The 12,103-nt window shown below is 42.6% G+C and overlaps 1 protein-coding gene across 1 annotated transcript in view; it reads left to right on the top strand.

Moving 5' to 3' along the window:
• The window catches only part of ALG6 (ALG6 alpha-1,3-glucosyltransferase), a gene marked incomplete at its 3' end in the record, with an annotated part of 89,767 nt that extends 80,267 nt beyond the window's left edge, over nt 1-9,500 (top strand). The window contains exons 12-14 of the mRNA XM_082265661.1: nt 1,692-1,760; nt 5,391-5,589; nt 9,303-9,500. Coding sequence (XP_082121787.1) covers nt 1,692-1,760; nt 5,391-5,589; nt 9,303-9,500 — 466 coding nt within the window. The remainder of the gene's footprint in view (nt 1-1,691; nt 1,761-5,390; nt 5,590-9,302) is intronic.
• Between the last annotated feature and the right edge of the window lie 2,603 nt (nt 9,501-12,103).

Below are 12,103 nucleotides of genomic sequence, written 5' to 3'. Positions count from 1 at the left end.
GGGACTTGGGGCTGTGCTATGGAATGGAAGGAGGTAGGAAGGGGCTGTGCTATGGAATGGAAGAAGGGAGGGAGGGGGCTGTTCTATGGAATAGGAGAAGGGAGGGGGCAGTGCTATGAAATGGAAGAAGGGATGAAGGGGGCTGTGCTATGGAATGGAAGGAGGGAGGGGGCTGTGCTACAGAATAAAAGGAGGGAGGGAGGGAGGTGGGGGGCTGTTCTATGGAATGAGGGACATTCATTGCTTTGGAATGGAAGGAGAGAGGGGGTTGTGCTATAGAATGGAAGGGGGGGATGGAGGGGACTGTGCTATGGAATGGAGGGAGGGAGGGGGCTGTGCTGTTGAATGGAGGAAGGAAGGGGGCTGTACTATGAAATGGAAGGAGGGATGGAGGGGGCTGTGCTATGGAATGGAAGGAGGGAGGGAGAGGGCTGTGCTATAGAATGGAAAGAAGGAAGGAGGAGGGGGCTGTGCTATAGAATGGGAGGATGGAGGGAGGGGGCTGTGCTATAGAATGGAAGGATGGAGGGAGGGGGCTGTGCTATAGAATGGAAGGAAGGAGGGATGGAGGGGGCTGTGCTATGGAATGGAAAGAGGGAGGAAGGGGGCTGTGCTATGAAATGGATGGAGGGGGCTGTGCTATTGAATGGAAGGAAAGAGGGATGGAGGGGGCTGTGCTATGGAATGGAAGGAGGAAGGAAGCTGTGCTATGGAATGGAAGGAGGGAGGGAGGGGGGCAGTGGTATGGAATGGAAGGAGGGAGGAAGCTGTGCTATGGAATAGAAGGACGGAGGGAAGGAGCTGTGCTATGGAATGGAAGGAGGGATGGAGGGTGCTGTGCTTTGGAATGGAAGGAGGGATGGAGGGGCTGTGTTATTGAATGGAAGGAGGGAGGGAGGGGGCTTTGCTATGGAATAGAAAGGGGTAGCTGTGCTGTGGAATGGAGGGGGCTCTGCTATGGGATGGAAGGAAGGAGGGATGGAGGGGGCTGTGCTGTGGAATGGAAGGAAGGAGGGATGGAGGGGACTGTGCTATGGAATGGATGGAAAGAGGGATGGAGGGGGCTGTGCTATGGAATAGAAAGGGGTTGCTGTGCCGTGGAATGGAGGGGGCTCTGCTATGGGATGAAAGGAAGGAGGGATGGAGGGTGCTGTGGTATGGAATGGAAGGAGGGATGGAGGGGGCTGTGTTATTGAATGGAAGGAGGGAGGGAGGGGGCTTTGCTATGGAATAGAAAGGGGTGACTGTGCTGTGGAATGGAGGGGGCTCTGCTATGGGATGGAAGGAAGGAGAGATGGAGGGGGCTGTGCTATGGAATGGAAGTTGGGAGGGAGGGGGCTGTGCTATAGAATTGCCTCTCCTGCACTAGTCAGATTTTCTAGGAAACTTTGCAAGTGAACAAAAGTAATGTATGCAAAGAAAAAATTAGCAAGTAAACTTTTAAAAGGCTTCCTTTTCTGTGCCTTTACTTTTTTTTTTTTATTTGGTGACCATCTTTTTAAGCAGGAAAACAAATCATACTAATGATCATTAGAGGTAGCATTTACAAATCTGTGTATGTCCCATACTAATGAAAGTATGGAACAGCATGCAAGTTCCAATATGAAACATCACAAAGGGTTTCCAGGTTGTTGCAGTAATTCCAAATGTCTGCTACAGGACGCTGATTGTTTGTATGTTCCTTATTTTAGGCCGGTCTGCTTTCTCCTCAGTGAGATTCCTCTGATGTCTACGTGGTTTTTACTCACATCCACATTCAGGTAACTGCCATTCCTAAGTAGAATCAAATATTTACAGCTGAATCCAGGATACATACAAGAATCATGTGTGTTGTCCCGTGAATCTTGGTGTGCTCTTTTTATATTTCCTCCAGATCTGTGCAGTAATCCAGTGTGAGACTTTCTTGTCCTGTAATAAAGACCGCTCACTGCTGCTCTCTCTCCTTGTGCAGGGTGACCGGTCTTGTCTCCACCAGGACCGTCTTAATAGCATCATGGGCCCCTGGGCAAAGTAATGGACTGGGCTCCTACCAGCCGGCCCCACTTTACACATCTACTCTCAGGAATTAAAGTATAAATATTTGATAGTATTGAACATATTAAAATTGATTTTAAACAAAAAGAAAGCATTCCATAAATCAAAGACTAAACAAAGGGCACAGTACAGGGTTGGAGGCAGAAGGGCACTGTACGGGGGTCAGGAGGGCACAATACAGGTTCCTGGAAGTTGCTTGGGACACCACCTTCCTGGGACAGCTTAGTAAAAAAAGTGTGACTGGCCCAGCAAATCCGGGACAGTTGGCAAGTATGATGTAATTCAAGATTATCATGGCAGTGCCCAGGGGTCCCCATGCATTAAAGGGGTTGTAAAGGTTCTTATTTTTTCTGCAGGCAGCCTGTAGTGGATGGGGTGAGGTGGGCCCCTCCTACAGCTCTGCTCTCTCTTTCCTTGTGCAGGGTAACTGGTCTTGTCTCCACCCCCTGCAGTAGTTTTCTGCGGGTAGCCTATAGTAGGTGGAGCCTGCTGGGGGTCTCCCACAGCTCTGCTCTCTCTTCTTGTGCAGGGTGACTGGTCTTGTCTCCGCCCCCTCCTGCAGTTTTTTGTAGGCAGCCTGTAGTAGGTGGAGCCTGCTGGGTCCCCTCCCACAGCTCTGCTCTCTCTTTCCTTGTGCAAGGTAACTGGTCTTGTCTCCACTCCCTGCTGTAGTTTTCTGGGGGTAGCCTGTAGTAGGTGGAGCCTACTGGGTTCCTCCCACAGCTCTGCTCTCTTCTTGTGCAGGGTGACTGGTTTTGTCTCCGCCCCCTCCTGTAGTTTTTTTTGTAGGCAGCCTGTAGTAGGTGGAGCCTGCTGGGTCCCCTCCCACAGCTCTGCTCTCTGTTTCCTTGTGCAGAGTGACTGGTCTTGTCTCCAACCCCTCCTGTAGTTTTTTGTAGGCAGCCTGTAGTAGGTGGAGCCTGCTGGGTCCCCTCCCAAAGCTCTGCTCTCTCTTTCCTTGTGCAGAGTGACTGGTCTTGTCTCCAACCCCTCCTGTAGTTTTTTGTAGGCAGCCTGTAGTAGGTGGAGCCTGCTGGGTCCCCTCCCACAGCTCTGCTCTCTTTCCTTGTGCAGGGTAACTGGTCTTGTCTCCAACCCCTGCAGTAGTTTTCTGGGGGTTGCCTGTAGTAGGTGGAGCCTGCTGGGTTCCTCCCACAGCTCTGCTCTCTCTTCTTGTACAGGGTGACTGGTCTTGTCTCCGCCCCCTCCTGTAGTTTTCTGTAGGCAGCCTGTAGTAGGTGGAGCCTGCTGGGTCCCCTCCCACACCTCTGTTCTCTTTCCTTGTGCAGAGTGACTGGTCTTGTCTCCGCCTCCTCCTGTAGTTTTTTTGTAGGCAGCCTGTAGTAGGTGGAGCCTGCTGGGTCCCCTCCCACAGCTCTGCTCTCTCTTTCCTTGTGCAAGGTAACTGGTCTTGTCTCCACTCCCTGCTGTAGTTTTCTGGGGGTAGCCTGTAGTAGGTGGAGCCTACTGGGTTCCTCCCACAGCTCTGCTCTCTCTTCTTGTGCAGGGTGACTGGTTTTGTCTCCGCCCCCTCCTGTAGTTTTTTTTTTATAGGCAGCCTGTAGTAGGTGGAGCCTGCTGGGTCCCCTCCCACACCTCTGTTCTCTTTCCTTGTGCAGAGCGACTGGTCTTGTCTCCGCCTCCTCCTGTAGTTTTTTTATAGGCAGCCTGTAGTAGGTGGAGCCTGCTGGGTCCCCTCCCACAGCTCTGCTCTCTCTTTCCTTGTGCAGAGTGACTGGTCTTGTCTCCAACCCCTTCTGTAGTTTTTTGTAGGCAGCCTGTAGTAGGTGGAGCCTGCTGGGTCCCCTCCCACAGCTCTGCTCTCTCTTTCCTTGTGCAGGGTAACTGTTCTTGTCTCCAACCCCTGCTGTAGTTTTCTGGGGGTTGCCTGTAGTAGGTGGAGCCTGCTGGGTTCCTCCCACAGCTCTGCTCTCTCTTCTTGTACAGGGTGACTGGTCTTGTCTCCGCCCCCTCCTGTAGTTTTCTGTAGGCAGCCTGTAGTAGGTGGATTCTGGTGGGTCAGGGTCCCCAATGCTCAGATCTCTGCACATTTTTCTGCAGTCTAGGTCCATACGGAGGAGGTACTGACCTTTTTGCTTTTTGAGCTGGAGGAAATAATCAATGGATTGTGTGTGGTGACTTCACCCCACTTGTGCTCCATTGAGAACTTTTACTCTGCCGCAGTAGCAGTGGGGTCTTATAGCTTTCCATTCACAGCTCTCTGTTAATGAATGGCACAGCTGTGAGGGTGGAGCTGTGGGGAGACGAACCCCACTATTAAGGTAAGGGGGGGCTGAGGAATGTAAACATTTTTCATGTTACACTCTACAAATTGGTGTGACATGAAAAATGTTCATAAAGGTGGATTTTAAAAGTGAAACTTCACTCTCTCAATTTAGATTGATAATTTGTAATCCTCATGCTGCTTGCTGGTAAAAAAAAATAGGAAAGTATATTATATACAGTATATTTCTTATTTATATAGTTACTTCCTAAGTTCCAGGCCTAGGCAAATGATGCCATACATCCCAGGAGTTTCAGGAGGGGTTTTCTCAGCTAAGTACACCCTCCTGCCTGCATGCCTGAGCTAAAGACAGGTGGATTCCAGGAAGTAAGAACTATATAAATCATCATTGTTTTTTTTAAAGCTAGGAACATTTTTAGCAAGTACAGAAAAAAACCTGTTGATCCTGTCAGAAATGCAGCACCCTCATCACTTTCGATGAGCTGACCTGGAGAATCTCGTCCTTCCTAGCTATCTTTTGTAAAGCACCAATTTTCTCTTGGTGTCAGGAAAATTTGTCAGAAGTGATTTATGCTGATAGCAGAGGTAGGAGACAACAGACAGAAATGACACTTAGGGCTCTTTCACACGGTCCGCCTCCGTAGGCGGATCCGTGCTGCTCAGCGGGGATCGATCCGCCGATCCCCGCTGAGCCGGCAGATGACAGCTCCGTCTCCGCTTGCAGTGTGGAGAGGGAGGTGTCACAGCCCCCGCTGCTCTCTATGGGGGATCGGATGAGAGCGGACCGCCTGTCCGCTCTCATCCGATCCGATCCCTGCACGGATGGAAAAATAGGGTTTCCATCCGTCCAGATTTCACGGACAGGATCGGATACGGGTGTCAGCGGAGGTGTCTCCGCTGACATCCGCTGCCCCATAGAGCTGCATGGAGGATCCGATCAGATCCGCCTAAAAAACTGACAGGTGGATCTGATCGGATCGCCCGTGTGAAAGAGCCCTAAGTGCTGTGGATTGGGACAAGTACACGCTATAGAGGAAAATACTTTGTTTATATTTCATGTCTGAGGTTTACAAACACTTTAATGGAGTGCTGATCTTGTGTTTCTTTACAGCATGTTGCCACTCCTGATAAAGGACGGACTCATCATGGCATACAGCATTACAATGCTAGCGTTCCTCTTGGTGACTGCCTCCTGCCTGTCCTTCCATGAGAAAACCTCTGAAGATGCCATGAAGTTGAAGGCTTTTGGTCTCTCTATAAGGAAATATTCGACCTGGTTTACAGTTCCGCAGAGTTTGCTCCGTCTGCTGGTAAGGAGGGCCCGGCCCATCGGAAAGTGTGAAAGTAGCTGTTCAGAGGCCGGTGTTCTGTCAGATTACAGCTACCTGTCAGATCATGTAACAGAAATGACGTTCTGACCAAAAAATACTTAATGCGCATGCGCTATGCGTTCCAACATGCGTTCCACCGCACTATGCGTTCCAAACACTTCATGATATGATGGGTATCGGTATTCTGAACACCCATGTGGACACCTTACTACACCCAGCTACGTCTTGAAATTCAGAGTAATTTTAGCAATAAAGTGAGCATATATAAATATAGTATATTGACATCTGTGATGCTGTTTGGAAGTTTAATTGTGAAAGCCTAAAGGTTTAGCGCTGAGCAGTGCAGGGTGTACCAACATGGCCTCCGCCACCTTCCTACTGCTGGCATCCAGCTTCTTTGCAAATGTAACATCAAAAAAACATCACAGATGTCAATATACTACATTTATATACGCTCACTTTATTGCTAGTATATTGATATCTGTGATGCTGTTTTGATGTTACATTTTGAAAGAAGCTGGATGCCAGGAGTAGGAAGGTGGCGGAGGCCATGTTGGTACACCCCGCACTGCTCAGTGCTAAACCTTTAGGCTTTCAAAATTAAACATCCAAACAGCATCACAGATGTCAATATACTATATTTATTTATATACGCTCACTTTTGCTAAAGTTACTTTGAAATTCAAGATATAGCTGGGTGTAGTAAGATGTCCGCATGGGTGTTCTATCAGATTACTGCTACCCATCAGATCATGAAGTGTTTGGAGTGCATAGTGCCATAGAACGCATGTTTGGAGCGCATTAAGTATTTTTTGGTCGGAACATCACTTCAGTTACACGATCTGACGGGTAGCGGTAATCTGATAGAACACCGGTGTTCTAAAATTTTCTCGGACCCATGAAAAAATCGGACCTCGTCACTTCCGGTGGCCCTACGTCATGAAACAGCTGATGGGAGTTTTAAGTGCGCATGCGCACAATACATTATCTTGGTTTGGTAAAATTATAACACATAGCGGGCAGTTGACTGAGAGGAGGCGGGGCTGAGGTGGGACGGAAGACACCGCCGCGTCATCTGCAGAGCTGAATAGAGGAGGCGGGACGGAGGTGCGGCCGTGTAATAAATGCAGGACTTTAGCGACTCCTTATGTTTTATTATCTTTAGTAATTATCGTATTATTTATCCTTAGGATTTCATAACATTTAGTATTTCTATAATACAAAATAAGAAATACTAAATGTAATGAAATCCTAAGGATAAATAATACGATAATTACTAAAGATAATAAAACAGAAGGAGTCGCTTAAGCCCTGCATTTATTACACGGCCGCACCTCCGTCCCGCCTCCTCTATTCAGCTCTGCATATGTGCCTCCGTCCCTGTAATGTCTCGATGACGCGGTGGTGTCCTCCGTCGCACCTCAGCCCCGCCTCCTCTCAATCAGCTGTCCGCTCTCTGTTATAATTTTGCCAAACCTCGAAAAATGTCTTCTGCGCATGCGCACGGACGACTCCCATCAGCTGTTTTGTGATGCTCTGTCACCGGAAGTGACGAGGTCCGATTTTTTCACGGAACACCGGCACTATCGGTGCATAGCCACGCCTAGCTCTATCCAAGCCCTGCAGGAACATAGGACATTTATGTACAGTCCCACCCACTCCTTCCAGAACTGTCTAGCAGAGTGCAGGAGAAATTCAGACTCCCAGCTGTATTAGAGTCGAGCTCCAGAATTCTGCAAAATTACTTTTTCAAGATTCTCTCCCCCAGCCCAATATAACTGCTGCCAAATTCGAACAGAAAAGAGCTCACTGTTTGATATTTCAGTTAATTTATAGCACCATGACATAGAGCTGCACAAATAATCGTTAAGAAATCGCGATCTCGATTCCCCCCCCCCCCCCCCCCCCATTTAAAACTCCATGTCCTTGATTCTTACAGTCGTTTTCTGCTTACCCACAGCTGTCAAAAAAAAAGAGCCCGGCTGCTAAGATGACTATAAACACAATGCTTTACATTGTATCTTTACATTCTTTTAGATCAAAGGAATTACCTTCCATCTGTAAGTGCCGGTTCACACTTCCGCGTGTGCGGCGATCGCATGTAATATTGGAGCGCACTGCTCCTTCATTACATGCGATCGGATGTGCAGTGCGAATTCAGCCATACACTTTGTATGGCTAAATTCGCACTGCACCTGCACAAAAGTCGCACATGAGGCATTTTTTCAGCCGCATCAGGATCGGATCGCACAGTGGTTCACACTGGTGCGATCCGATCCTGTGCGAACTGTCAGATCGCACTGCGATATTTGCGCTCAAACTGAGGGTGTCGTTAACATTTCATTGACACCCCCAGCGTATCGCATATGGCAGTGTGAACTGCCAGATGTGCGTTTGCGATGTGGGAACAGGCTGCAAATTCACAGCCTTCCCGCATCGCACAAGTGTGACCCGGCACTAAGTGAGGGCAGTTTAACCTCTTAAAGCCCCATACTTTTCCTGACAATTGCTGCTTACAAGTTAAAATCAGTATTTCTTGCTAGAAAATTACTTAGCACCCCCAAACATTGTATATATATTTTTTAGCTAAGATCCTAGAGAATAAAATGGCAATCGTTGCAATATTTTATGTCGCACTGTTTTTGCGCAGAAGTCTTCCAAACGCAGTTTTTTGGGGGGAAAAAAAATACACTTTTATGAATTTTAAATAAATTAAACAGTAAAGTTAGTTAGTCACAATTTTGCAGAGAAATCAATCAGCTTCCAGGTTTTATTGCAAAACTTTTCCCTCTCTAGCTTTAGTAAAAAAACAAAAAAACAAAGTGTCAGTGTGTTTTTGGTAGGACAAAAAAAAAAAAAAGCAAAATGCGCTCTATTGTTTCTGGGCTGTACTATGGGAAAAAAACATATGTGTTATTGCTGGATTGGTCAGAAGCAGGAACATTTATTTTGGATTGTTCTTTGGTGGCAGATTATAATAGTAACAAGAAATATACAGCTAAATTAAAAAAAATATATATATTTTTTTTTTACTATTTTGGGCCAGTCTTACTTTGATAATAACAAAAGAAAAAAAAAAAAATCAGGAGATATCCATTATCATTTACAACCAAAAAAAAACCCAATTTGTCCTGGAAAAAAACAAGGTATAATCCACCTGGATGCACAAAGTAGTTGTGATGAGATGTACGGTTTTACTAATAAATGTCAAAGTTGCAAAATTGTGCTTAGGCATTAGGATTTGTTACCCTTAAGCGTGAAGGGGTTAAAAATATTGATATTCATAACGAACCAGACTGCCATGGTCTCTTTTAGCTGAGCATGCTACAGACATAATGCACTATGGCCCAGTGCGCACATAACCTGGAACCTGTGAGCAGCAGCAGTGCCGGGGATCCTGCAAAAGAAGTTTTAGTAAATCATCCGGGGCGCTGAATGCTTCTTGGATGATGTGTGAAATGCCTAGAGGTCATTGGAGTGTGTATATATGAGACGGCTAAATCTGCCTCATGAGTGCTATATATTTAAATCAGAAGTATGTGCGATGTGTAAATGCTGCGGGTTTAACCCCCTCACTCCAGGCACCGATTTTGCCACCGCAAGATCAACAGTTGTCCATTTAGCCGAGTTTGTATTCATGGAATTATTTAAGCCAATAATCTGATACAGTTTTGTTGTTCTTCTCCCCGCAGCTCTTCCTTTCCTTGTTGGTGATGGCGGCCCTGAGTATAGGAAGCAGTGCCTTGACTCCGCCTCCTACGCTCCCTGACCTCTTCCCAGTGCTAATCTCTGCTGTCTCCTGCGCCCACTTCCTGATGTTCTTTTTCTACTTTAATATTGTTCATCTATGGGACAGAACTAATGGGCAAAGCAAGAAGAAAACATTTTAAATTCATTTGTTGTTTTTTTCTTTTTTTGTTTTTTGCAAATATGATTTTTTTGTCGAAAATATTTAATTGCAGTAAAAACATTTACTTAGCTTTAAGGGCTTTTTTTGGTGTAAGGTTTTTTTTTTTTTTTTTAATAGAAATTTTGAAAGAAACAAAAAAACAGTGAGTTATTATTTGAAGTTTTTATATATTTTACTGGTCTGGATTTTTTTTTTACTATTTTTCACAAGCCATACGGATTTTTTTTTTCTATAATACATTGGTTTATCCACCGAAAAAAAAAAAATACAATCTTTTTTTTTTTTTTTTTTTTTTTTCTTAATAGAAATTTTGAAAGAAACAAAAAAACAGTGAGTTATAATTTTGAAGTTTTTATATATTTTACTGGTCTGAATTTTATTTTTACTATTTTTCACAAACCTTTTTTTTTTTTTTTATAATACATTGGTTTATCCACTGGAAAAAAAAAATACAATCTTTTTTTTTTTTTTTTTTTTTTTTTTTTCTTTTTCAGTTCGTGGTCTTAATTATTTTTACTGCTTTCCCATTTCAGATTCTCCCTCGGTTCACACTTGTTTTCGCAGGAACAACAGCCCGTTAATTTTAATAGGCTGCCATGCTAGCATTTTCCCACAAAAAAAAGTGCATGCAGTTTTTTAAGAACACAAATGCAGGAAAACCACATGGTCATTTTGACCATGCGATTTCCCTGTGATTCTCACCAACGCGCTGCGGGCTGAGATGTGTGGGGGTGCTATTCAGAATGAATGGCGGCCCCGTGCATCTCGTAAGAGCCACACGATTTGGGGGTGGGAACAGATGCGATTCCCGCACCTGCAACCAGGCCGCACAGTGTGAATCCAAGGATTAATGCTTCTTTTTTTGTTATTTTGTAGATTTAACTAGGATCAAAAAATCTGCCCTTAGATAATTCTAAACTAAATACAGAAAAAATAAAGAGAAAATACTGTCTTCTTTTTTTTGTAATTTATGGCTTTGGGCTTTTTTTTTATAATTTGTTATGCACAAACCTGTGTCTATTTGTAATTATTGGTTAGCCAATTGGAGGAAGATGACAATCTGTATTTTTCATTCGTTTCTGGACAAAGTTTTGTTTCCTTTTTGCTTGGTTTTTTTTTTTTTTTTTTTGAAGATCTAAAAAAGACCAAAGGAAAAAAAAATCATTTTTGTTTTTCAGTTTGTGTTCCTAATTTCTTTTTTACTGTTTTCCCATTTAAGATGTAATTTTTTATTTTTTTTTATTTTGTGGATTTAATGTGGGCCAAATATTCTGCCCTTAGATAATTCTAAACTAAATACTGAAAAAAAAGAAAAAACACTGATTTATACTGTGACTTTTTTTGTAATTTATGGGTTTGGGCTTTTTTTTATAATTTTTTATGCACAAACCTGTGTCTATTTCTAATTATTGGTTAGTCAATTAGAGGAAGATGACAATCTGTATTTTTCATTAGTTTCTGGACTTAGTTTTGTTTCCTTTTTGTTTTTTGAAGATCTAAAAAAGACCAAAGGAAAAAAAAAAAATAATTTTTGTTTTTCAGTTTGTGTTCCTAATTTCTTTTTTACTGTTTTCCCATTTAAGATGTAATTTTTTATTTATTTTTTTATTTTTTTTTTAATTTTGTAGATTTAATGTGTCCCAAATATTCTGCCCTTAGATAATTCTAAACTAAATACTGAAAAAAAAGAAAAAACACTTTGGTTAGTCAGTTGGAGGAAGATGACAATCTGTATTTTTCATTCTTTTCTGGACTCCTTTTTGTTTGTTTGTTTTTTTTAAGATCTAAAAAAAGACCAAAGGAAAGAAAAATAATTTTTGTTTTTCAGTTTGTATTCCTAATTTTTTTTTTTTTTTACTGTTTTCCCATTTAAGATGTAATTTTTTTTTTTTTTTTTTTTTTTTTTAATTTTGTAGATTTAATGTGTCCCAAATATTCTGCCCTTAGATAATTCTAAACTAAATACTGAAAAAAAAAGAAAAAACACTGAGTTAAAGTGACTTTTTAAAAAAAAAACATTTTTTTGGGATTGGGCTTTTTTATAATTTTGTTTTTATTCACAAACCTGTGTCTATAAATTTATACAATATTGGTAAGTCAATTGGAGGAAAATTACCTTCTGTATTTTTTTCCTTTGTTTTTGTAAATCTGCTGTTTAAATAGTTTTGGCAATTCAGCTAATGGGAAATGTAAATGCAAACTGTTATTTTAGCATTCATAAAATACAGATGTATATTTTTTGGGAGAAAACAGAGAATGCTATCTTAAATCATAAAGGATTTAGTTAGACATATTTTTCTGATCTGAAATTATTTTATATATTTTTTTTTTTTTTTTAATTTTGTTGATTTAATGCGGGCTAAATATTCTGCCCTTAGATAATTCTAAACTAAATACTGAAAAAAAAGAAAAAACACTGAGTTAAAGTGACTTTTAAAAAAAAAAAAAAAAAAAATTCTGGGATTGGGCTTTTTTATAATTTTATTTTTATTCACAAACCTGTGTCTATAATTTTATACAATATAGGTTAGTCAATTGGAGAAAAATTACCATCTTTATTTTTTTCATTTGTTCCTGTAAATC

The sequence above is a fragment of the Pelophylax lessonae genome (assembly GCF_965119305.1).
Source record: "Pelophylax lessonae genome assembly, chromosome: 8".
Taxonomy (NCBI): domain Eukaryota; kingdom Metazoa; phylum Chordata; class Amphibia; order Anura; family Ranidae; genus Pelophylax; species Pelophylax lessonae.
Note: the sequence above shows the minus strand (reverse complement) of the source record. Positions and strands in the feature narration are given on the sequence as shown.